This window comes from Falco rusticolus, chromosome 13, assembly GCF_015220075.1.
Source record: "Falco rusticolus isolate bFalRus1 chromosome 13, bFalRus1.pri, whole genome shotgun sequence".
Lineage (NCBI taxonomy): Eukaryota > Metazoa > Chordata > Aves > Falconiformes > Falconidae > Falco > Falco rusticolus.
This window is the reverse complement of record NC_051199.1, coordinates 6,235,981-6,263,181: the sequence shown is the minus strand read 5'-3', so window position 1 is coordinate 6,263,181 and position 27,201 is coordinate 6,235,981. Positions and strand designations below refer to the sequence as shown.

General features: G+C 46.0%; 1 protein-coding gene across 2 annotated transcripts in view; it reads left to right on the top strand.

The window, feature by feature from the left end:
• Positions 1–3,947: 3,947 nt before the first annotated feature.
• Positions 3,948–27,201, top strand: part of GPC1 (glypican 1) — a 222,277-nt gene continuing 199,023 nt past the window's right edge. Inside the window, exon 1 of one of the 2 annotated variants that reach the window (XM_037407431.1) lies at positions 3,948–4,043. Coding sequence is in view for 1 of the 2 variants with exons in the window: in XM_037407430.1 (XP_037263327.1) it covers positions 15,100–15,256 (157 nt within the window). In the remaining variant the exon portion in view is untranslated. Of the gene's footprint in view, positions 4,044–14,607; positions 15,257–27,201 lie in introns of those variants that run through there. The other variant, XM_037407430.1, reaches the window with a different exon arrangement.

Sequence of the window (27,201 nt, the reverse complement as noted above, 5' to 3'; positions counted from 1 at the left end):
GAGATAGTCCTGAACTCCAGCAAAAGGAAGCTGGAAGGGGCAGAAATTATGGTAATCAAACTGAAAAACAGATTACAAGTTTTCAGTCAGCTGTGCTGGTTAGTGCTAGAGCAGGAGCTGTGGGAAGCCATGAGGTTTTGCAGAATAACTGCTGCGTGTCTGTGATGCCAGAGACACGGGCAAAATTTTGGGAAGCGGGGAGAGAGCTTTGAGCACCTGGTTTAAGCACATACTAAGCTCATACTCATTACAACTGTGCTGAAACCTCAGTAGGCAACCTTGTGTGGATCAGCTGCCATTATGGCATCGCTCCCAGTGAAAAAGGAGAGGTTTGGTCTACATATTGGAAGGAGAAAAATCTTAGAGGACCCCAGACTACTCAAAAAGCAGTAGCCATACATATCAGGAAAAAATCTAATTTCTTATTCACTCTTATTCAGTGTGTTCACTGTGGAAAGAGTAGCATCTGGGGGCAGAAGGGATTCTGCAGCCCACCATCCTGCACAGCTCTGGCCACTGCACTGGAAGATTCTGGCATTGATCTCCCAGCATCTGTTAGAACCAACGTATTTTTAGATGTATGTCTGCTAGGGATTTTAAGACTTCTAGAAATGGAAATTATGACACATCCTTGAATGGGCTGCTCTCATATCTACTTCCCTGGGGGTTAAAAAAAAGAAGTATCTTATCTGAATTGCTCCCATTCAGAGGTTTTTGTTATGTCCTTATCTCCCAGGTAATGAAGATCTTTCCTTTGTGAAATCCCCTCTCCACATAAACACTTAGCACTAAACTCACTCTTGAACAGTCTCAAGGATATATAACGCTTGCCTGATGCTTCTCAGTGTAGAATTCTTTTCTTCCCAATTGCTTATCATTTTGCCAGACTGGAACCAGTGAAGTTGATTTTCCAGTCAGCGTTATTTTCCAAGCGTAATGACTGCTTATGCCTTTTTTTTTTTTTTTTTTGGTACGTTTCAGCCAAAATGATTCAGTCATGTGCAAGAATAAGCAAAGGGAAGCAGATCTTTGGTTGGTTTGTTTGTTTTTAATGGTTAAAAAAAAAAAACAAAAACAAACAAAAGCCTTGAGTAGCATTTGGAAAGGTGTATCTTTGTTGTGGAAATAAATTCCATGATGTTTTGAAGTGCCATGATACCATCTTGCCATTTAAATAAAATAATAATAAAAATTAATTGTTCTGCCTTCAAAGCTGGGCTTGGTTAAAATACAGCAACCAAGGCAGTGTTTGGGGCCTTGCTGGGAAGAGCAAGGGTAAACCAAAACGTTGAATAACTACCCAACGCGTTATGCCCTGTCCATTTTAAGCCCCAGCTGAAGCAGACGATTAATATGCCCAAACATACATACCTAAGGCTATGGCGGAACATGTTGTAGAGATTGTAGGTGTAGCTATTCTGGCTTTCTTATTTTTTAATGTCTCTATTTGACCCTGCTATTCTGGCTTTCTTATTTTTTAATGTCTCTATTTGACCCTTTAAGCAAAACAGTGTTGGTTTTACGTTGTATTTTACACCTAACGAGGCAGAGAGGTGTGGTTTATTTAGTCTCTCAGTATTAGGTAGCTTTGCAGTCTTCAAGCCGCAGCTGTAGCTCTTTTGCAGCCCCCCTCCGCCTTGCCAGCTCCTTTCTCTGAAGGGTGGTATGGAGTTCCAGTAATGCTTGCACAAATAGTTGCTCTGTAATTGCCATCGTTCCCGTGGTACGTTTTACTGGCAAACATCGAGTGTATCTGAGGGCTGCTCCCGATGCCAAGGGTTTTTTAAGATGCGCTGAGCACCTCTCTGTCTTGCTGAGTTCAGCTGGCGTTGACAGCTCCAGATACCTTGCAAGAGTAAGCACTTGACATACAAGGCAAGTGAGACAATCAGCATTTTATGCATGTCAGGATGTGATCATGCTTGTTTTAATTCCCTCTCCAATAAGCTTTCTTGCAGAAAAACAGCTCTTGCACTTTAAATAAAGTCCATGCCTTCAACCAAAAGGCAGCAAGTGTAATTACAGACTGTTTATGAGCAGGCTTTTGCATGAGAGAGTTATCTTTTGCTTTAGCTGTGTTTGTAGCCTATTAAATTTTAGATGACTCAAATAAGATTTTCTTTCTTGTTCCAGTAAAAATGTGCACCATCATTTTCATGCAGGTAATTGCATTATCTAAAAATATGGGTTCTTCACACGCTTTAGAACAGAGATGCTCTCTTAAATGCCAGGTTAGCGTCACAGTATGTATGTGTGCATGCCTGCATTTACATACGCGTGTACATATAACAGAATTTCTATGATAGTGGACCACGCTGACCACAGGTTGAGCATTACGGTGTTTTGGAAAGCATGCCCCACCACAATGAAGGAGAATGGGTGTTGCAGTTAGTCTGTTAGTGGGTCTTCTGCATGTTACCTGCTGATGAAACATGAATGATGCGTTATTGATAGAGGGCAAAAGGGATGACTGTCTGAAGTGAAAATGTGAGGATACATAACTATTTTACCCCAACTCACATAATCTGACCCTAAGACAAGAGAGTTGTGTTGGACCACATGGAAGCATTAGGCTGACATCCTCCACGTCATTTCTTTCCGTGGCACTAACAGTGTTAGCAATAGACCCCTGTGATCAGTGAAAAATGTATTGAGTTTAATTCTCCTTGGCACCGGAGAATCATTTGTATTGCCCCACCATGGCAAGTCTGTGCTAGCAGCCCTGGCTATGAGTAGAGAGCATTTTATTATTTATCATCTTTAAGTGTGTTCTTCTCTAGAGAAGTGCTGCTTTTAATGATAGATTTTTGGTGATGTGAATGTAAGATACATCACAGTTTCTGGTATCTTTTTAATTTTATGGATGGCACAGCTTAAAACCAGGAACATCAAATAAAATAACTACTGCTGAGAGTGAATAAAAGTTGGCAGGTATGGCAGTTTAAAATAGCCCTATTTTCACCCTAAATATAGCCTGGTTTAATTGAAATCTAGTGGTAGCTATGAGACAGCTGCTATATCAAAGACCAGTGACAGCCTGCTGAGGTTAAAAGAATACAGGCTGCCTGTGTCTCTGCTGAGATAAAGTGGCATCACAGAGAGCAGAGCAGCAGATAGACTGATGAAAAGTTAAGTTTTTAAAACACTGATTTGTAAAGCTTTTATGCAGTTTTCTTTATAGTTTGTTTGTCTCTGTGCTCCTAATAAAATAGGTTTCTGCCTGAAACCAGAAGCATGATGCAGATCTTCAGTTGCTGTTAACTGCTTTAGCTCAGCGGGAAAGGAAGCCACAGATGCAGATACAGTCAGTCTGTCAGGTGTCCCCACTGAAATTCTGCCAGTGTAGGAACAATAGTGATAGAATTTCCATTTTTTCTATGACAGAGTTTCTTACAAATGGGTGTTTTAGCTCCATGAGGTCAGTTTAAAACCACCACATGGTTTAGGGGACAACCCTCAGTACGTTAAAGCACAATCCAATTCTTGCATATGCTAAACTAAGTGATCTAACATAGTGATTTCGTTAGTACTCTGCTCTAACAGGACCACATACAGAAAGACCAGAGATTTAATTCTAGGAAGGAGTTGTCTCCATTGTCACAGGTAAAAAGTGGACATTTCTCATCAACCTGCTGCTTTCAATATCCTCTAATTAACAAGCATGGCTTTTAATTTCCATGCTTTCTGGTTATTATTATTTTTTCAGCCTTATACAGTCTAAACCCCAAACTCTCAGAGTTATCCTCACTGGTAGCTACTGTCATTCTTTTTACTTTCTGGTTCTTAATTAATATTTGCTGTGTTCTTACTAAGGTAAGTCTGTGCTTTCTCATTATATGAAATTAAAAGTAGATGAGCTTAGTTCCCAACTAAGAAAAGCTTTAGAAAGACACAGGGTACCTTCATATCTGGATTTATTTTCTTTTGATTTTGGTTCTCAGGAGGGCCCTTATGACCTTCTATAAACCCTATCAATCAAATTAATTGATGTATCATTGAGTCAGTGCTACGGCTACAAGCGGTCCTCCATGGCAAGTTCTGAGGTGAGTTCCTGACTTTCTTGATTATTGCACACAAACAAAACCTCTTTGTAGCTGTGGGTCACTGCTGAGTGAATACAGAATAAGGCAAGTGAAAGCTCATCCACCGCAGGTTTTGTGATTGCTCTTAAGAAGATGTGAGTTCAGTTCCTTTTCTGATCCACACACTCCCTGACCTGGCAGGATCAGGAGGAGCATTAGAAAGGCAAAGCAATCTGCCTAAACAGGAGAAAGAGCATCCTAATAGCAGCTCCTTAGCCGAGCAAAGAACAAAACCAGTAGGCAGGGAAAGCAGGGAGATTCATGAAGTGTGGGAGAAGAGAAAGATAACATACAGTGTGACTGGAGGGTTTGCACCCATGTGCTAAGGGGTACCGTTGTGATGGATGAATCAAGTGGTGTTGTGACCTTCCTTGGGTATCTGTAACTAGTGTTCTTTGCCGGCATCACTATATGTGTGTCATACAAACAAACATCAGTTTGGGAAGAGGAACCACACCAAAGGCATTAAGATACCTCAGAATTTTTTTTATATCCATTACGGCCCCAAATGTAATCCTAACTATATAGATGTACTTCACTCCTCCGGACTGCCAAGAAAGCTGAGACCACCCAGTCATTCACAGGAGGCTCCTTGCACACTGCAGGACAGGGCAGAGAGGTAGGAGTTAGTCCTCAGCATCACCACCCGAGGCGTGCATGCTCCCTGGAGCTAAGCTGCTTGATCCTGGGAAACCAAGGTGCTGCTGCTGAGGCACCTCAGTGCACAAAGAAGCCTCACTGGGAGTCACCTGAGTTCTTAATGCTGTTGTTGATGTCACTGTAACTTACAACGGTTGCAGATAACCATATTAGTAAATTGAGACTCTGTAAAGTGTACGTGAGAACGGGTCAGACCAAAGGGCTATCTCTGACAATGGCCACTAGTGTGTTTATAAGGAAGAACTTATAGCAGTGCTTCCACACTGAGCTTCCAGCAGTCTGTGCCTCAGGATCTCTCCAGCCTAGAGTGATATCTGTGCTTAATCACTATGTAAAATTCCCACTGATGTTAAGGGGAGTTTGTCTGAGAAAAGAGATTCCAGCCATCCCTACTAAGCTAAGAAAGATAATTTTGCAGTTTTTCTTTGCATTTGGCTATCTCCAATTTTGCTTTTCATATACAAAAGCAACAGTTAAAAGGGTGACATCAAAACATCCAAATCCATATGAACAGAATGCTTAATCAAAACCCATAAATGGAGAAAAAGGGGACTTTCTCTTGTGGGCTGCGCTGCATCTCTTGAAGAGTACATTTATTATGCTACTTTTTAAAGGGAAGGATTTTCAGCTCCTTCTCAATAGATAGTTTTAAACAGTTCATTTCACAAAACATTAGGAAGGAAAGATTTGGGGAAAATTGTATTTCTCTGCCTTGAAATTGAGTTATGGGCAGCGTGTTTGCCAGCTCATTTTTCTTGTTTGTGTGAAACAGACATTTGTGAGTTGTGGAAAATGAGCAATGGGAGGAGGGAGGAAATTGTCTAAGCCTACATAAGAAGGTTAGATAGTGTACTGCTATAATTTATAAGGATTTACAGACACTGCTGTGCTTTGATACTCAAGGAGGCCACTGTGGGCTGACCGCACAGTGCTTTCACCTTGTGACCTATCAAGCCAATGGCAGCCATAGATGGGTCAACTTTCGTCTGCCTTGAGGACATGGGAGCGACAGCAGCTGTTAGGTGAACTACTCTAAATTCTGATACTAGCTTTTGTAAATGAACTGGAGCTATCAGGCTGATGGCAGTAACAGAGATGTTAGTGACACAGACTTGCTAATGGAGGACTGAGGGGCTCACTGCAGGGTCATTCCCTGCAGGGTCATTCCCTGCAGGGTCATCAGCACATGCATTTACAGTAGCGGAGGCCATAGGAGTGAAAGTGGAGATCTTTTAGAATTATTTTCATGATGAGTGCTGCATGGACTGCAATGGTTCGGGGTTAATATTTTTTGCCAAATTCTTCATGATAGTAACTAACTAAATTAACTCTGAAATGGGGGGGGGGGGGGGGACGACGACGGACACGGGACGGGACATTGTGAGAAGCAGATGCCAAAAATGCCCTGAACTGTATTCTGACTTTTAAAGAAATGAATTACAGCATCCTGCCTGGGAAAACAGTGAGTACTTAGGGCTGTGAACTGGGTTTGCAGCAATGTGGTGCTTAGCTGCCTACCAGGGTTAACCTGCAACAGGATTCACAGTGGAAGGGAGGTTACAATTTTTTACAGGCAAGTACTGCATTAGCTTCTTAATTGAGGGGATTGTGTCTCTGTATGTTGAGACAGCCTCCTGTTTCCACCAAGATGGAGTTAGGAAGGACAGGCAGTCAGAGATTGCAAATAGCACTTTGGATCAGTCTTCTAAGCAGAGAACTCGATGGATATACTGGTATCCAGTACAAGTCCTCACTCGGTTAATCAAATGCTTGCAGTTTCTAGTAGTGGTTTTGGGTACGTCCCAAAAGTAAATTCTTCTCACTGGTCAGTAAGCTTTACAGGTGCCTCATACTTGGTTACCTTAGAGTTTATAAACCTTGTTAACGTTACAAAACCAAGAGCCAATAAAGCAGAGAAATGAAGTATTTTATTATGAAAATTTGGGAGCACAGCAAGGCTAAAGTACAGTGCTTCATTGGAGGAGCTAGTCTTTATTTTCTTAAATTTTGAAGACATGAGCTATGAAAGAATAATTTCTTCTCTTATCAATTGCATGTTCCATTAGGAAGCCACTTTGTCTTTTTCAGATTGAGCAGCTACAGTTATGAACGCACTCCATGTCTAATTGCCTTGGTTTAATAACAAACTCTCATACTAACGATATATGGTTTATATATATTACATCAACAAATAATATTTGTTAGCTGCTGCTGCACTGGAGGGAAGAGGGAACACATTAGGGCCTCTTGTGTTTTTGCAAATCCATTTCTAAATACAACATTAATGTTTTCAGGTTCCTTTATAAAGGAAAGGATGCTCTGTTTCATTTGGAATCTGAAAGATAGTCTCCATCTGACTGTAATTGGTTTTATATACACCTAATAGTGGGAAGAAACTGATAGAATCTTCTTTAGAGACGAAAAAAAAAAAAAAGAATACGTCTTGGGTTAGCAGTCATTTAAAGGAATCAGAGCCAGAAAACCTGGCCCTGATTTTCGTCTCAAACCTGAATCTGTGTTAAAATCTGTTGAGGGTGCAAACATCATTCTAGAGAACACAATGGAAGTAAATTCATTACATTGAAGTAAATGTGTTATATTGTAAGCGTGAGCACCCCGCCTTAGCTCTGACAGGGAAAAATCAGGAGACTGGGAGAAGGAAAAGAACAGTGTGGATAGAGCAGAACGCAACAGCCACAAATAATCCAATATTTCATAATTTAATTTCACACTCACTAGACTGCAGAGGCATTGCAGACGGTGGGGAGAAAAATCTAAGAAGGGTGTTGGCTTGACAATGGTAACATCAGAGCTTAAAGAGGTCTGGCAGCTTTCCGAAAGTAAATGTGTGTCCTTCCTTCTCCCTCTCTTTCCCTACTCAATATAGATTAAAGTGACCTCTGGAGATAAACTACTGAACCCCCCCAAGTAGTTCTGCAGTGTAGTTTTTATTTGTACAGTATGTGAAAGAAGAGCTCAGATTAAATTCCTGGCCTTTCAGAAAAGTTTGTCTGTTCCTTAAAAAAAGAAATAAAAAGAAAAAAGGCTATTTTATTTTAAAGCCGGAGACTCTTTCATGGTCCCATGATCTCATGAGTTCTTTGGCTGGCCTGTGACCTTTCAACCTTGCACTACATGTTTCTTTTCTAAATTAGCCCGTGTTGAGACATCAATGGAGGAATATCAATGTTATTATAAAAGGCATCATTCTCTCCCAAAAATGTCAGTGTGAGTGAGTCATTGGACCTAACTGCTTAGCTTTTGTAAGGCAGGGAGAAAGATTTGAAAGTGTGATCCAGGGTCCCCCAGTCCCCCAACTTCTATTTAAAATGCTTTAAAAAGCAATGTCCCTGGCATCTGCTACAATAGAGGCAAAGGAACTAAGCTTTGCTCCTTTAGCCACAGACGAAATGTCCTGCCTAAGGCAAAATTATGTATGTGCTGTAAAAATACATAGCTATTACAAACAATTTATTTTCAAGGTGATGCTCAAAAGTAGCCCTGTAAAAACAAATCAGCCATCAAAGAGAAAACCTTTTATAGAAGAACTAAGTGTCCCGGTGAGTTCTATCATTTCTAATACCCAGTGTCTCTGCATCTCCTGGTATTCATGCTCTCTGGATTCTAGCAGGTTGAGGAAATAAAATCAGATTAAGAGCTCTATTTTTAATCTTAAGAAGATGGGTTTGCATTGTCTGGCATCTTGAAGAATCCAGCACTGGATGTTTATGTGGTCCTGACCAAAGAAACAGTACCCAGAGAGACAGTAACATTACACAACAACGTTGGATTATAAAGATGCTTAATCCTCAGCCTGGAAAAACTGGTGTACCTTCACTGGCATCACACTATCTTCTGAGGACTTGGTCTCTGAGCACCTTTAAACTTATGTAGCCATAGCGGATTCATACACTGGCTTTGTGTTGCAAAATCCATACATCTTAAAATGAAAAACATGCTGGCCCAAATCCATTCCATCTGTAACTCTACTCATGTGTCCAGTTATATCAGAAGTGAAGCTGGCACACATCAAAAAATGTGTGTCACCTAGTAATTATCTTACTAACAATGCAGAGAAAAAAGCATGGGAAGGATGCATTTCCAAGCTCAAAGTCAGGTTTTCTCCCCCAAGTGTGAAAGGCTGCTGAGCATTTGCTGTTAGCCATCCTGCCAGCTACCTGGTGTTTCCACCTGCTTTACCTGCACCTCTGGCTGTTACCTGCACTGCACACTCAGCACTGCCTATTTTCTTTGGTCAGACAAAGTCTGGAGTGTGGGAGCCTCTGCTCACAACTGAAGGTATTCAGTGTTTTTCAGTACAGTGTTGTCAGTGTTTCCTCACAGCCAGTTTCTTTAGAAAAGCAGGTTCCACTGTACCTGACTGGATATGAGGGAAAAAACACACACTTGAGCAGAACGCAAGATAATTGTATTAATTCATCTAAGTGCTTTAGCCTGTAGTGTTTAATGTAGCAACATCTGAGGATGAAGTGTCAGCTGAGAAGTTCCATTAGTGTTGCCAGATGCCTGCATTGCAACTTCACACATTTCTTTTTCCATGGCTGTAACTTTTTTTCTCGCAGAAGCGCAGGATGTCTGTCCCACTTCCATGTGCCTTGGACCAATGGTCAGGGATGCGCTGCTGAGCTAGCACTCACCCAGACGCAGTGTGGGTCCCATGGGCATTCTTAAGCCAATGCCCAGAGACTGATCAGACAGTGAGAACGAGGGGAGATTTTTATTTGAAAAATCCCTTTCAAAAATGGTCAACTTCTGAATATAACCTCTTGAATGATAGGAGGAAGGTGTTCGATTGCAACTTCTGCAGGAAGTGGGAGAAATCTACATATCACTGCAGTGGCATGCTGAAACGACACATCTCTAACCTCGTATTTTTGGGGCCAATTTTGAGCCATTTCGTACTATCGAGCTAAGCTCTGCTTATCAAACATAAAACAGATTCAGTGCCACGTCCATATTCTTTGTTCATTGTTGCATATGTTTTGGCGGAGCTGGGAGTGGGAAAAGCTTTACTGAACGTCGTGTCCAGAAAGGATGAAATGTACTTCCTGGGGCAGACCCAATTAGCAGCAGTTTCTCTAATGAGTTTATGGCATTTATTTATTTTTTGGCCTTTAAGACTTCTTTCTACTGGGAAATCTCTGACTCATATACAATACAAGTACAGTCCTGCAGGGTGGAGTCATTTGTAAGAGGTCATTAAAGCAATACCTTCCTTTAAGTCGCTGCTGTAAAATTGGGTTGTTCAATTTGAACCATAGCACAGAGTGGCAATTACCCGCATTAGCCAGATTCTCTCTCTGAAATTATTTAGCTGTTCAGAACCTCCCTCTGCAGAGTACTAGCCACACGGGGGAATTAAGCATTGCATGAAAAGGGAATTGGTCTCTTCCACCGAAGGGTCGAACAGCAGGTTGGCCGAGCCTCGGCATATGCTGCTGCGCTTGTCCTCGGTGCAGACCCCCTTCCTCTATTCCTCAGCAGCCAGAATTGAGATCATCCTTGGCCTGGGTCTGGAATCTGGCTCCCTGAAGTCCTGGGAAGGATCCCCACCTCTGTACATCTATCAAACAATATTCTTGATTAATTAATCTGAACACACAAATCCTAACAAGCCTTATCATCTCTGTGTGGCAAATGGCTTCTTACGAAGTCAGTTGAGATCAGGCTGGATTAATCAGTCATTCAAAGGGGCTGATCTGATATTTTTGGTGACCGAAACAACCACACATGCGCTTCCTGCGCAGGTCAGAAAAGCTTCACAGGGAAATGTGCAGAGGGCAGGAGGAGGTGCTGGATTTCTAATGAAGGAAGATCCAGTGAAGAAGTAAGCAGCTATAGATAGCAAGGTGTAATCTAGTAAATCCTCTGAATAACTTAATTAGATTTGACTCAGCAAAACACATGTCCAGCTTCTGCTGAACACCGGCCAATGTTGAGGGGGCAGGGAACAGGGGGGCAGCTTTCATGAATCCTGTAGGAGACAGATATAGCAGAGATTAAAAGAAAGAGGCGGAAAAGGTACTGAGATACTCCTACTTTGATGAAAATTTGTAATCTGAAGGTGCCAGAATTTCTAATGTTTCCGCAGAATCAAAAGTAGTGTAGAACTGGCTGAGGGAAAGGTGCTGAGGGTTTCATGACGTGACTTTGGTGAGAGGGAGGAAGCTGTAGCCCACTTATGCTTTGCCTCTCTCCTTTCCCTCCCCACTCCCCATTCTGTGTGAGCTCTGTACTGGACGCATAGTGAAAAAGGTAGAAACGCCACTGAATTCACGTGGGAATGCTCTATTCTTTTACGCAGCTTCAAAGATACAATGCAATTTGATAAGGTTATCTTGGTTTTCTCCTGTTCTGGTTTTGCTGTCAGACTCCAGGTGGCTGTAACTCAGCATAGGTCCATTTTGGAAACAGCTGGAGGACTGGTGGGTGTAATTGCATTGCTGCCTGTGCAATTCTTGATTTGCATCCATATGAAACAGAGAGGCATGTCCACTGCATTGCAAAACTTGTGGACAGTGCTAGAGAAACAAGACAACCCTGTGAAAGTTGAGGCTGTACAAAGCCTCTGTTCACTTTTTTTTTTTTAAAGGGTAGCCTTCCCCACTTGTGCCAGATGATTTGGCTCTTCTTCATCATTATTGCTTCTTCATAATGCTTGGATCAGCTTTTCAGTGGGCAGCACTTTTTGTTGGGACTGTCAAGAGGTGATCTCCACAGCAGGATGGATTTTCTGTCTTCCTCTGACTATCCTGCTGGCTAGCTGTGTGCTTTTCTCCTCCTCTGCATTTTGTCTACTCATCTTTGTGTTTTACTGTGCTTTTTCTTATCTTCCCCAGTTCTAGCTCTTTCTGCCCGTCATTGGACAATCTGTTGTTCACTTTTTGCCAAGCTCCATTCTTTATAACTGAGAATGTTCAGAATGTGTGGATCTGGTCCTCAGATACACACAGAAGACATCAAATTTATAATGGAAGCCAAAAATACATTTTCACCATGACACTTTGAAGATGTTTATTTCAATTTGCTTAAAACGTACCTAGCTCAAATCCTGTGTCTGCATACAAATTTAACAGCAAAACAAATAGACGCGCCTCATAATTTAAGATCTGTTTGCTCAGGGTTGGATCCTGTCTAGACTTGCAGATAGCTTCTTTGTTGAAGAGCTTATATCAGTTCAGGGTTATTTTTATTTTGTCTACTTATAAGCTTCTCATTATGATAGTATGCGAGCACCTCACAGACAGGTGTTCAGCTAAGAAGCGCTCTTATCCCTATTTAGGAGGTAAGTGATGATGGTCACCTAATCACAGAGGTTTGGGGCAATGTGATCTGTGCTGGCAGTTGGTAGCCCAGTATTTCACCATGGGAATAGCAGAGCGCATGTGAATAAGCAGAGTGTGTGCTGCGGTCTCTCAGGATTTTATCAGGAATGATATGATTTTAGTCCCTGCCATGGGCACTATTATCACTCAGCTTGGGGAAGTGAGACGTGTGTAAAGAAGGGAAATACTTCGGTCTGTGAAACGATCTCTAGCTCGGGGGATGGTCCCAAGGCCAGATCCCTAGGGTTTCAGTCCCAGTTCTTCCCCTGTCAGCAGTTAGCATTTCAGTGCACTTCAGCAGCTGTATGACTGCGGAAGGCTTCCTGCTGCAGCCGTAGCTCACAGAGAGCTTTCCCAAGGGTGCTTCAGGCAGAGCTGGAAGCAAGCCCTCGATATACAACGGCGGTGAGTAGCCGACGCCAGGCTTTGAGAAGGAAAAGAGAAAATTAGGTACTACTCTGGTCCCCTGTGTCACCTCGAGTCATTCTCTAGCGGCCAGACCAGATAAGAGGTTTATGACTCTGCCTTCCTTCTCAACCAAGCACTTTGTCTCTTTGGAGTTTGCATTCCTGGAGTTCATTCCCCTTGACAGACCCGAGTGAGAGCATTGTTAACTGCATGTCTGTATTTGATTTTCCCTCTGATTTTCCAAGAGGGGGAACCAAGATCCTGGTGTTCCTGTAGTGCTGGCAAGTAGCTGTATGGATTCCTCTGGTGCTTGATTTCTGCTGTCATGGCAGTTGGATTAATTAGATGAGATCCCTCACATAGGTCTCTGAATGATGTGTTCAAAGCCTGGGGTGGGGAAAGGGTTATGGCTATAAAATTAGAATAAATACCCAGAAGTAAGAGCTGAAATAACCTTGTGACACATAACGTACTTGGTAACCTGCTATGCGTGCGGTACTCTTGCATTTACAAAAGAGATCCCATTTGAAAACAGGATAGGTCAGACTTTACATTATCCATGGCAGATCTTTTCCCCATGTTATTTCCAGGAACAAGACCCATTTCCATGCTCCAGAAAACCCACAAAGCAAGTGTCCCCCAAGTTGCTGGGACTCTGTAAGCCTTTGGTTTCTAAACTGTGCATCTCTGAGAGATGCAGCAAAACACCAGAAAGCATAATGTCATCTGTAGAAGAATTAAGATTTGGGTGTATGGGGTGTATCCGACTCATAGTTTTTAACTTTCGGTGGTAATGATGTGTCACCTTAGTCATGATTTTCATTACAAAACTCTCCCTGTCTTCGCAGTTAGATCCCCTTAATCTGCTTTTTTCTATCTCGTAGATGAATTTAATTAGGAAGATTTGATAGGAAATCACTAGGTGATTTCATAGGAAAGCAACAACTTGTCTCTTCCCTACTGCCATCCTTCCCCTCCCTGGGGCCCTTTGCCATCACTTACTTCTCCCTTACTCATTCCTCGGGAGAACAAGCAGTTCTGAAGCAACAAGGTGAACGACCCAACTTTCCCACATATTTTTGCATGTCTGAGCGACTGGTCCAAAATGTACAATCTCTAATAAATTTTGCTGGTGGGTTTTTTTGGTTTTGTTTTGGGGGTTTTTTTGTTTTGTTTTTTTTTGGGCGGAGGGCATGGTGGTCTTTCTGTGTGGGATTGCTGATGCCTAGTAAGGTGTAAGCTCCCAGGAATGCTTCAGCTGAGGCAAGGGTACATGCCCTCTACTTTTCCTGCAGAAAACAGCTGCTCTCAGAAGATGCAGAGGACCTTTGGGTCCCCTCCCTGCTGTGGAAAGTGCTGTAGGCACCGGCCAAAGCCTACGACCTCATCTGGGGGGAGACCCCGCGGCATCACCTGGAGACACGGGTGATGACAGGTGCCTGCGTTCTGTGGGAAGCAGTTTGGGACGTGGCTGGCAGAGCTGCAGGGGCACCAGCTGCAGGAGCTGGCAGGCTGCTGGAGGAACTAAACTCCAAAGCTGGGGCTCAGTAGCTGAAGGTCGCCTCTTTCCACAGCTGCGCTTAAAGCGGGGCGCTCTCCCTGCTCTCGGCTGGGACGATGCTACTCACCGCTCTGCCGACGTGCTGTGTAAGGGCTTCCAAGGGGTCGTTATCCACCAAACCTGGGGACACTCGGGGTCTTCAGGCTACGCACCGGGCGGGCGGGGGGGGGCTGTACAGCGCCCGTTTGCGCTACCTCCCTGCCTGAGGCCGGCGCGCAGCCCCCCGGTGCCCGAGGCTGCCCGCGCCCCAGGGCTGGCTCTGAGCCCGCCGGGGCAGGGGCTGCCGCCGCGGCCGAGACCCCCCGCCGCTCGCCCAGCCGGAGGCCGGCTCTGCCCCGCGGCGCCGGGGCCGGGGCCGGGCCGGGCGGTGCGCAGAGCCCGCGGCGGGGGCGCGGGGCGGGGGCGGGGCCGGGCCCGGGGCGGGGGGCTGCGCCCTGCGCGGGATTGGCGCGGGGCGGCGTGATGCCACGTCCGGCGGGGGAAGCCCGGCCTCGCTCGGAGCCTCCCCCGCCGCCCGGCTCGGCGCGCAGGTGGAGCGGTGCCGGCGAGCGGACCGACACGCCGAGCCCAGCCCAGCCCCGCCGAGCCCGGCCCCGGGAGCAGCCCCGCCGCCCGCCCCGCGCCCCGCCCCGCTCCGCCCGGCCCGGCCCGGCGGCGCCGCAGCCGGCAGCATCGCGGCGGGACTGCCCGGGGATGCAGCCGCGCTAAGAACAAAAGCCCTCTGCGCGGTCACGCTCCGGGGCGTGAAGGCGGCCCGACCCGGCCAAACTTGGATCGCTGCCCCCCCCCGCCCGCCGCTCCTCCGCGGCCGTGCCCAGGATCGAACTCCCCGGCGCCTTCCCCGCACGCCGCGGGCAGCGGCAGCGCCTGCGACCCGGGGCTCCCCCCCGCCCGCCGTCCCGCCGCGGCTGCCCGGGGAGGGGGGCCGCGCCCCGGAGCCCCGCCGCCCGGCTCCGCGCCGCCCGGGGCCCCCGGCCGCCTGCCCGCCGCGGGACCTTGGCTTTGCCCTTCGCACGGCAGGTGGCGGGGCCAGCGGAGAAGGATGCGTTTCTTCCCGTGGGGATTTTGGCTGCTGTGTGTCGCCTCCGCCCCGGCTCGCGGTGACAGCGGCAGCAAGGCGAGGAGCTGCGCCGAGGTCCGGCAGCTGTATGGGGCCAAGGGCTTCAGCCTCAGCGGCGTGCCCCAGGCCGAGATCTCCGGTGAGTCCCGCGGAGCGGCAGGGGGGGTTCCCCGGGCACGGCGCGGGGTGCGGGGGGCCGCGCTCGCCACCCGCCGCTGGAGTTTGTCCCGGGTCCTGGGCGGCGAGAAGTTGGACCCGGGAGATTTTCCCGGGGGTCGGGCACCCCTCCTTTCCCCGGTGCGGCACCCCCTCCCCGTGCAGCACCCCCTTTTCCCATGCAGCACCCCGTGCAGCCGCTGCCCGGGCTGGGCAGGGTCTCTCCAGCGGCGGGGGGCGGGGGGGGGGCGATGCGACCGAAGCTGCTGGGTGGGGGTTATCGCGCCGAGTGTTCGGGGGTGGTTTTCTTCTTTTTTTCATTGTCTCGTTTCTTCTGTTGGGAGGACCGTTGAAATGGGCTCAGGGTTTTGGTTCAGGAATCAGGGTAATCAGACTGGAATGGGCTTTGGCGTTGGAGCTGGAAAATGTCACAGGGTTAGGAGAGAGAAGAATTGATTTCTTTTAATCTTCTTTTGGATGGGAAACGAACCTATAAATGGCGTTTGTCACTTGTTAAAAATGAAACGGGAGTAAACCGACCCTGTGTCAAGCGTGCAAAGCACAGAGGAAAGCTGGACAACCTACATCAGAGTGTCCCCTGCCTTCCCTCGGGCTTTGGCGAGCCTTGGTTGCTTTCCTCCTCTTGGCAGAAAACCACTGAAATACCAAAGAATATTCAAGGTCTGGTTTATGTGGGGTTGTTTGGTTGGTTTTTTTTTCTTTTTTTTTTTCTTTTTTTTTTTTTTCCTGAAAGCATGGGGGAAATATGCTGAGGTATTGTTGTTGGGTCGGGTTTTTTTTCTTCATTCTCTTCTAAGTTTTGATACACCGACTTGTGACCCATATCCGAGGGCTTTCTCCTTACTTGTGGGAGCTTCCTCCTTCAGACAAAGCATAAAACATGCAGGCGTACGTGCCAAAGCCAACCTACAGGGACATCCCAGTAAAATTGCAGTTTGTAGTTCACATCTAAGCTACAGAATGCCTTATGTTGAATATTTCATTGTGTAGTTTTCCAGGGAAACCAATTCATTATCTGACCCATGAATGGAAAAGGCTGAACCGTACTCATGTCTCATAAATGTGAACAAATTAATACTTTCTTTGTCAAGTTGCAACCAAGAGTAAATTTCCAAAATAAAATGAGCAGTCCTTGAAGTTAAACAGTGGGGAATTTCAAAATCATTTGAACGTCACTATTAATAGAATAGTAGTTCTGTTGAACAAGAAAGTGGCTTTTTATACATTTGCATCTAATTACTACAAATGTGGATACGTTAGCAGTCATGTTTCAAGTGGAAAGTTCTTGGAAGACTACGTGTTTACAAATACTCGTGGAGATGGCTGCAGCATCGTATGCGCAGATAGTACTACAGGGGCAGTCATTCAGATTCGCATCAGCCATGGTTACAAGCATTGCGTATTGCAGGTTAGCGGCAACTAAAGCACCTTGTACTTACAAGTGGCTGAGGTTCGAAAAGTGACAGAGGACACACAGATTTCTAGGAGCCAGGAGTTCTGTTTCCTACTGCTTGTTGCTACTTGCGTGTATGCTGGCAGTCTTAAGCAACAGTAGGTAAAATTATAGTATCAAGCTGGGCATCTCTGTTACTGTAAACAGAGAAAGTCTGTGGATAAATGCTACGAAAACTTGAGGAATACCACGTGGAAAGTAATATGAAGAAGTGCTTGGGGTTAGAAGGCTCCACACATAAACCTGCTGCTGATATTATTAGCCCAGTACTTAGAAGAGTTAACGGACTTAATGATTTTCATTGGTAATTATGATGTGTACCTTCTGACTGATACACACTCAGGAACGTGCTTTTCTGTTGCTGTAGTACTTACCCAGTACAGTTAAAACACTGATGTACGTTAACGCTGACCTCAGAAATGGTCCTTATAGTGTTGTGTATCGAATATGCTTTTTAGCAGTCGTGCAGGTTAGTGCAGAAGTTGGTGCTGGGTTTGTTTTCTACAAAGAGAAGAGTCTTGAGACGCTCCTGCAGTATCCCCACATGTGGTAAATACAGGATCGTGCAGTTTGTAATTCCACATTTTTTCAAAATAAATCATGGCTTAAGGCTGGTTTCAGCAGCATTAGATTCAGCTTGCTGACCGTGGGGGTTGTAATCTGTGTGGAGCCTTGTCAGGTTACACCTGACTGACACCTCTAAGTGCATACACATCGACGTATCACAACTTTTGGCCAAGTTAAGAAATGCTGATGAAGGCGGTTCAGTGGTGGCTCCGGTTGGACCTGTGCTGAGGTTTCCTCATGGTGGCCTGTTCCATGTTGTCAGAGAGGTTCAAGAGCTACCTCAGGAACCATGGTTTTGTCTTATTTCTGAGCCCTCTGGAGGCAAAGGCCCTTCGCTTTGTCCCTCTCCAGGCGGGTCTTGCTGTTCCTTCTCTTTCCATTGCTTGCCTGAAGCAAAGGGGCAGCCTAATTTCATAGCCCCACAGCCTTGCCCCCGCAGTGGTGCTGCCATGCTACGCTGACCTTGCTCCTGTCTGCTATGAACTGGCTCCAGGTGCTACTTGGTGTGTGTTGCCTTCACACCAGCCTGGCACCGGGAGCCAAACCACACGCTGCTTGCACCCCCAGAACCTGACTTCAAAAGGAGTTCAGTAAGCTCCCATGATGCAGGCTGTGACTCAGGCTGAGATGGCTGTGTTTATATTGGTTTTAGAACACTTACTGCACGCTTTCCACCTTCTAATCTCTATTCTTTGTTATGATTTAAGAGGATTATGAGTAATGTGAAGTCTCCACAGCTCACCAGAAGGTAGTCCCTGCTTATGACTTGTACGGATCAGTTAAAGAAGCAGTCACACAGTTATTAGCTGGCTAATAGATAAGCATCTGATTCAGGCTTAGACTCCTGGCTTACCAGATTTCTCATGAACCACCTAGACAGGGTTTCCTGGTTTTTTGCTAATGTTGTACAATGCCTTTAACATGTCTAAGCACTTTAAATGTGTCGGGTGCTGTTATTAAGTGTGTTTAGGGAATACACAAGGTGTTATATCTCACTACTTTGAAGTCAATGGCAAAACTCCCAAACATGAAAGAAGCGTCTGCCCGTATTAGTAATCTTGACAGACAGACGTACACCCAGAGTCTCAAAGACCTGCCTGGAAGAAAGCTGCTAATGCTGGGGGAAACGCTCCTTACCCCTTGGGTTTATGAAAGTTATGACACTTGCTTCCATAAGACATACTAACCGGAGCAAAGTTTTCCTGTGTGTTGGACAGTGTTCCCACTCACTGGCTGGATGACCCGTACCCCCCTTCTGAGATTGCTACAAAACACAAGAAAACATTTGAAAGCTTCTAGTTCTTCTGTTTGCTCTCGAGTCATCTGGAGGTGGCAAGCCTCAGTTCCAGCTTTCTCAACGTTCTTGCTACCCGGCAGCATCTCCCCGTTGCAGGTCCCCTACCCTGGTGACGGAGGGAGAGAGGTGCGCTGCCCTAGGTGTACCTCCTAGTGCTGGCCTCAGGGCTGCTCTTGGGCTCACAGCATGGTTTGTGACTGAAGAGAGCGAGCCGATGGCAGAAAATTCTGTGCTTCGGGGAGGACACCCGGCTCTCTGTGCTGACAGTGAAGTGGTTTAAGGTTCCTGATGCTGGCTGGGTGACTGCTCCCCAGTGTCTCAAGCACAGGGAGTTCTCTCAAGTACTGGAGAAGACTTGAGAGATGTGATTTGACATGGATGTGCTTGGCCCTTGCTCACTGTTTGGGCTAGGCTTTTGCTTTGGTTTGTTTATTCCTGCAATTAATCCTTCCTAGACTTGGCTCGCTGCTAGGTTAGCTTGTTGACACGGGTGATGGGTGTAACACAGCGAAAGAGTGTGCAGAAAAAAAAGCCATCTGGACCTTGCCAGGCCATATTGCTGCCCATCCCGTCACATATCTCACATGAATGCTTCCCTCGTTCCTTAGCTGAAAGGGCTTAGGATAATTTTTTAAATCTTTTGGTCCTTATAGGCTGTAATGAAAACATTGTCAAGTGCATGTGTTGGCTAATGCTTCTCCAAACAGCTTTACTTAGAGAACAAGTCCAGGCACAGAGTGGGACTTGACGAGGCTCTCCAAGTCTGAAGAGGGTAATGAAACCCAGTATTGGAGGGCATTTTATGTTCTAGCAGTTGCAGCACAAAAGGCGTAAATGCAAAGATGGGCAAACTTGCATCTGTGGTCTGAAAACTGAAATCTGGGGCTCCTCCGCTCCTAGGGGAAGTTCTTTACTTCTTAATTGAAAGGGGACACTCTGTTGTTGCTCCAGCGCTTTTTGAGGTTGTTGTTATATTTGGGTTGTAGTTAGTTACTCAAGGCAGACAGGATTTCTCAAGGTTAGTTGCTATACGGTGAACTCGCAAATGCAATATCAACCCATTTACGCTAATGAATTTGTTAGGGGCGAATCGGAATGGCCTTTGTAGCCTGCTTGGTTTAGAGTGCCGTTTCTAATGAGGCAAAACACAAGGAATTGTGCCTTTTCTCCCATCTGGTAAGCGTATTGCTGCGAGCGTTAGAGGAGGTTGCGCATCCCCATTTCTGTTTAACTTAAAATATACATAGGCATGTACATATTTTACGCTCTGCGATTGTTTTGTTAATTCGTGACTGCAGCATGTGTGCCTACAGAACAATTAGGAAAATTCGATTTATGGAGAAAAATAGGCCCCCTCTAGCGGCTGGTAAGGCGCCGGAGCCCGAGCCCTGGCAGCCCCGGTGCTTACCTAAGGCACCTCTGAAATCTGCCAGGCTTTATGCTCTTGATGTTCTTCGGTGTTTTGTGGTGTTGACGTTATTTTTAAGAGAATCTGCCTTTCTGTCACTGTGATATGGATGACTAAGCTCTCACCACATAATTATCCTTATCAGCTGTGTCTGACAAAACTATTTCAACAGCTTCTTTTGTTGGTGAAGCAAAAGGCTGATATTTTCTTTTTTTAAAAAAAAGAAAAAAATTTGCATGCCTCTATAACTGAAGACGCCCACCACCTCTGCCCCTGTGTGAACCTGCAGAGCTCACCTCATCTCTTGCCCTGTAAGTGCCCTGCTTTGTTTAAGAACACGTGTCAATCTCTGTACACGCTGGATGAGTTTGATAGGAGATGTGTGGCTTTTGGCAGGGACTGTGAAACAGTTGGTTTAATGTTCTAGTGCTTTCCGTACAATCATCTCAGACTGAGGGGACCAGATAGTTATATTCCTCTGGGTAATTTCAATAATTATGTATGCTTTGACTTAACCAAAGGCGAGGAGGGAGCTGCTACCTTGATAATCAGAAATGTGTATTTAGAGCCAGAGGTTTTATTTTCTTCGTGGGTCACAACAGTGATAACTGAAAACAGAGGCCACGGAGCACCTGCCCAGCAGCAGCAGCTGAGCGCAGGCTCCGCACCCTCCCCACCGCTGCTCAGGGACGAGGGAGGGGGGTTAAGTATCATCTATTTTTATTGCAGCATCGAATTGCATTAGGCACAGTATGGAAAGTGAAGGCAGGATAAAAGGATGGCCCCAGCCTCAGAGCTGTTGGTCTGGGCAATAATCCCGACCCTGCTGCGTGCTGTGGTCTCGGCACTGTGTGCCTGGGGCCGGCGCTGTGCGTTTGGTCTCCTGGCAGCAGCCGGGGGGGTCCTATCACTTGTCTTGCGGGATTGTGGAAGCAGGGGAGGTGGGAGGGTGATTGGCAGGTGTCACTGGCATAGGGAGAACTTTCGTACCTGCTTTCAGCGTTCAGCTGGAAATACTGGCTGGGAATTACAGGGGGAAAACCAGGGAAATAGACATCCCGAGTCTGTGGGAATCTGCAGGCTTCCTTGGAGGGCAACGTTTCATTTCTGTTTGCTGCCCAGGCCTCTACTGAATGTGATATATTTCTATATGTTGGGTTCCTTTCTTTGTCCTGTGAGGTGCTTTTGTGTACATGTGTCGGGCAGATAGCGACCCGGAAGGGGGTGGCATCAAGGCAGCGTGCTGCTCCAGTGTACAGTTAGCCCCGCCAGCTCTGCCTCATTCTGTAACAGGGCATACGTTCCCTTCAAATGCGATTCCTTGTTTTCCTGCAAGCAGGGCATCTGCAGGCAGCTTCTAAGGTGGTACATGCACGTGTTGCTCCTGCGCGGAGCAGCAGTACAAAAGTGCCTGCAGAGAGTAGTTTTCCGGGAAGCATCCTGCCCTGCCACGGCAGGGTGCAGCCGGCTCCCGGCGCTCAGTGCTGCGACACAGCAGGGCTTGGCTCCAGCATTCCGTGCTGCAGAAAAACCTCTGTTTTTTCCTGTGGAAGGGCATTTCCTTAGTCGAGTGTTACCTCTGAAAGGAGGTGGACGTGCTGTTTGTGGTTGCGCAACAGTGAAGCTGGGGAGGGCACTTGACGCTGACTTTCATCTGCCCTGCTTGAACTTTCTGTATAGGTCAAGTCTCTCTGAAAATCCTAAGCAAGCCCCTCCTTGTTCCCGCCTGTGTAGGTTAGGTCAGGGTTGGGCCATCTCTCTCAGGGATCCTTCAGATGCTCAGAAGGATGAAGAGGTTTAGTGGGCACCCTGGTGGGGCAGGCAGGCCAGCTGCTTGGGTGGTGGCCTTGAGCAAGCCCATCCAGAGTCTCTTCATCTTAAAATATGCCTGGAAAAAGTCATGTTCTTGCCTTCCTGACTATGGAACGAGGATTAAGAGAGTCTTCCTGACAGCTGTGAGGATAACTCTGCCCCATCGTGATGGGGAGGGACCTAGGGAAGGGTCTTGCAGGAACCCTGGTAGCCGTTGCTTGAAGATTATTCCATCATGTTTTGTAGTTTGTTTGTACTAAGTTGCTGTAGCTGCCATTGCTTTAGGACATTTCCCCTCGAAGTTACAAAAAATAAAATTCAAAACTCTACGAAAGCAGAAAATTTCCTTTTTCCCCCCGCCTCTTACCCGAGAAGGACAGACCGCCCTCTGCTCTGAAGTCCGTATACCCTGACGCTTTGTTGCTCAGAATATGTTTTATCTGTGACAGGTGAAACCTGTCTTTAAGTAACATCTGATTCCCAGGGAATCGGGTTACCTCCGTTGCCAGATTGTTCTGCAAAAAATAATGAAGCTTTAGACTGTAGACACTTAAAATGCGTGTCTATGCGTGACAGAGCTGTGAGCTGGGTCAGTCACTTCTGCAGTAATGTGTTCCTGTTTTACTTGGAATTCTTCAGATTGGAAAACTTCTTTATTTCCTCTTTCTTACAGGTTGAATAAGCAGTGTGTGCTGTGACAGTTACAACGCGCTTGCTCTGAGTTTCAGAAAAATACATTAATCACAATTATGTTGACTGTACAGAGATTATAAAACTAATTTAATTTTTGGTGCCTTTTCATATACAGTGCAGCGTGAATCAAAAGTACAGAATTATCCAGCTGTTATAAACTCCTATGCTAGCAACACAAGTAAAACAATTTTTTAAATTGCCATGCATTCTTCTGAAGTATTGAAAAAAAGAAAACAACAACAGAAAAGTTTTACTGTGGTCTCAGGGAGCAACACGATAGTACTTATGCAGACAGTCAATCTTATATATGACTAAAATGCAAATACTGTATGACAAATAGTTTGGGCTTGCAAAAAATTGGTATTTTATAGGACTGTAAAACTATACTGTGTAATTTAGTTGAAGTGTTTCCACTAGTTTTATCCAAGTCTCTTGCCTTGTAGCTGGAGCAGACAGGCACATTTCTAAAATATTAATATTTTAGAAATTCTTCTAGTTGTATTTTTATTTACGATGAAAATCTACAATAAAATCACTGTCAGAAATTAATATTAATTTTACGTTTGTAAAAATGTAGATGAAAGGAGGCTACTTCAGTCTCCACTGCTCACCGTTCACGCTGTTGCAGTAAAGTTTGCAGTGCTTTGGTTGTATAACTGATCCTGAGGCAATGGCCAAGCACAGTGTAAAGTGAACTTTGTATGAGTGGCAAAGCAGGAGGCTTCTGTATTAGCATCTATTATCGGTTCCTGCCATCTCCCCAGATAAGCTGGAGGGTGGAAGCTGGGTGCTGTAATTACCATGTGGGTCTCGCAGGAGGGAGGTCTGTTCCCAGTCCCCATATGGATGCAGATTTTCACCATGAAGGTGGAAAAGCCACCTCGCTTTGCTTTTTTTTTTCAGCAGTTTCCTCTACCATAAACACTAAATTGGAATGAGCGAGCTTGAGTAACTCGTGGGAAGTTTGATTTATAAAACTCTAGCCCCTAGATGTACGAGTGCCTTAAAAGAGCAGTGGTCGTCTCCCCTGATGCAGTTGCTTGCTCCGCACAGCTGCATGAGTTTAAAACAGTTGTATAACCAGTTTAGATTTTAGAAACATGTGTTTGGCTTTGTGACAGAACACCAAACAAGCCCTGGAAAAAAAAAAAAAAAAAAAAAAAAAGCCCAGTCTCATTGCCCTTTCATTTGTGGGAGGTCTCATAGAGGCTTCCATGTTGAGGGAGGAGGAGGCTGGTATTTTTATTAAGAGAGGCTCTCTAAGTCCAAACCGTAGCTAGAGACTCATCTGCTGTGAATTTGAGGAAGGGCTGCACAATAGTGGGAACCCGTGGGTAGAAGTGCCATCGGCTCAGCCGCAGGCTCCACGGGGCCTGTGCCCCATCCTGTTGGATCGTGGTAGGATGCAGCAGCATCCCGACTACTTGTGCTTTGGGGGCTGGTGTTGGGGGGTGGGGTGGAGGTGGGTACTGGGAAGTGCCCCGGGAGGTCAGAGAAGTGTTCCAGTTTGCCTTTTGCCTTTCTATCTGCCACAAGCGTGTTCTCTAAATGCATTTGAGCCCAGAGAAGCCAGAAGTGGTATGATGTTCTATAAACAGATGGATGAATCTCTGTAACGTGTCAGGTAGTGCAGTCCCTGTGCAGAGTGAAAGAGTGGGGAAACCCCCTTGTTCCTCGGTGCTGTCCTTGGGGCAGGGAGCAGATACCACGTTGTGTCTTCCCAGGTGAGATTGCACAGTTGTCCTCTTCGTAGGCTTTACATTAAGTTGATTTAGAACAGCGTCTGTCGGACTTACGCTGTCTTGGAAAGTAGTATTTGATTTTATTTGGTCAGTTAATAGTAAGCAATAACTTGATTCTCTCTGCTACACGTTGACATTAGGGGCAGAAAAAGTTCAGATGTGGAAAATGTAGCTTAAATTATTCTGTATGCTAGAGTTTATATGGGGTGAAAATATGTGATGCTGCTTATTAGACAGATTAATGCAAGATGGTCAAAATGATGTTGAACGTAGAGGGCTGGAATTAGGTGTGGGAGAGTGAAGCAGAGTGCTGTAAATTGCTCTTTAGGTCAGGTTTACCTGGCAAGCGTTTTACTTGACTAGTTACAGAGTATAAGGGAGCTGACTCATGCTAGAAAGGGACTTGTTTAGGTAACCGATGTCCAGCCCCAGGCGTGTGGTGTGCTGGTGGCCTGCTCTTCGCTTCTCTGTCCGTGAAGTGTCACAGCCACTTCTTGCCATGTTAAATATCACTGTCTATGACTACCTGCAAGGAGGCTCTAGCGAGGTGGTTGTCAGTCTCTTCCCCCCCCGGTAACGAGTGACAGGATGAAACTGCCTCGAGTTGCGCCAGGGGAGGTTTAGATTGGATATTAGAAAAAAAATTCATCACCAAAAGGCTTGTCAAACATTGGAGCAGGCTGTCCGCGGAGGTGGTGTGGAGAACCCTGGACGTGTTCAGAAGTCGTGTAGATGTGGCACTTAGAGTCATGGTTTAGTGGTGGACTTGGAAGTGCTGGGTTAAGGGTTGGAGTCGATGATCTTAAGGTCTTTTCCAACCTAAACGATTCTATGACTTGTGGCAGGTTTCTTGTGTTTCCAAAATCCAAACTTTCGCAGGCACATGGTGGGTGTATGCTGGGCTTGTGATGGGTGAGAGCGTGGTCTGGCCACGTGCCCTGTGTTCACAAACTCACACCTGTTGTGCAACTGGGTAAGTAATCAATCAGGTATGATGCAGCACGTGTACTTTGATGTAGCGTGCACCTTTGCTCTCGCAGTGCACAAGGAATCATTGGTATGGCTTTAAATATGTCTCTAAATGGAGGAATGCCTCATCCCAGTGTGAAGCCGGGGCTCCTCTGCTTTACTTTCAGCGTTGGTATAAAGGTGCCATTAGCATCCAGAACAACTTTGTGTTTGAAAGGGATGGAGCATACAGCTACGTCTTTTTGAAAAGCTGACTGCTGCTGTTGCATGAAATAGCGCCATAAGAGAGGTTATGGTTTATTGCCGAGAAAGTGGAAGCAGCTCATGGGTTTTATATATTTATATGTGTAAGTGTCTGTGCCCGTACGTGGGGTTGTAGCTCCAGAAGGGGAATTTTGACAAGCAGCTCTTGGGCCCATGCTCTGGGAGATGTAGACTGGACCATTCTTGGTTTTGGCTGGAGGAGGGGATGTGTCCCGGTCTGGGCCTGCTTCTCTGCAGGTTCAGTCCCAGCTGTGGAGGGGCTGCTCCCATGGCAGCTTGCTTGTGTCAATGTCCCTGTGGGATGAGACATCCCTGCCTGAGCTCAGATATGCAGGAACCTCCCAAGATGAAGGTGGGCGGTTAGGTACAGAGCCATGCTTGTTCCTGGCACATAACTGGATTGTCCCATCCTGGACAGCAGCGTGGAGGTCAGCGTGTTTTGCTGTACCCATGTGTGCTGTGCTGTTCAGTTGTGGGATCACTTAAAGCCCCAAATGTCTCCACGCCACGCAGATGCCTTTCATGTCAGGATGGCTGCCTGCTGCTGAGTGGACTGATTGTGCTGCTCTATAGGACAGTACGCTCAACGGAAACCTAAACCAAATGTTGATAGCACTTTTGCAGAACTAAGTAAAATGAAATTTTCATTGGTAAATCTTCACAGGTGCCAGCAAATATAAATAAATAAAGCCTAAGCTGTGACTTTGCTCTCGTGTCAGAAGGTATTTCCTCTCTGTTTATTTTAAGGTATCAATTGTGAACCAGGAATGAAAGCCACTGTGTTTAAATGCAGTATTAGTTCTCCCACTACCCTGGATCAGCTGTCTGGGGGCTTGAGTTTTTCTTCATGTAACACTGTTGCTACTGTTTGTGTTGCAGGGAAGCAATCTCCTGTCACAGTTATACATTAAATATTTTTCACTGTTACAATACACTCTGTGACAGGGTTTAGGACTTAAATTCCTAAATATATCTGCTGATGTATGTGCATCCAGCAGCATGGTGTCTTGTGTTATCCTGCTATCGCTGATACATTTTGAGCATGTTACATCATTCAAGCTGATCGGGCTATCCTTTTTGTCAGCTAGGGAATAAGACATCTGAAAAGCCCCTTTCCTGTATTTTTTACGGGAGCAACGGTTGCACTCAGAGCCTGGTGTGCCTGCGTGTGCTGACACCCCTGCAACAGCAAACTTCCAGAAGTGGTGTGCAAGACCGGTATTCCTGTGTTGTTTTGTAAACTGAGGGATGCAGGGTTTGTATAGTTAGAAAACATAAAAATACAGTAACTGATGAAAGGAAACTAACTGTTTGCAGTTATTTAAAAAATTATTTAAATATTGCTTTATTAAAAAAAAAGTGTGTGTAGTGCCTTATACCCTTCTGTTCAGTGACTGTGGGGCTGCATCTGGAGCGTGATGTCCAGTTTCAGGCTGGTCCGTAAAGGAAAGGCATGGCTGTACCAGAGCGGGTCTGGCACTGGCCAGCAGGATATGGTTAGGGTGCTAGGGCCCGTGATGTGCACGGGGAAGCTGTGAAATCTGGATTTGTTCCAGAAGAAAGAAGGCTAGGGGAGATCTCGTTGCTGTCTGCAACTACTCAGTGGTGGGAACAGAAAATGGAGGTAGGCTTGAGGGCATGGGCACGGCATGGGAGGTGGTGGACACGGGCTGGAATGGGGAAATTCTGATGTCATATGTGG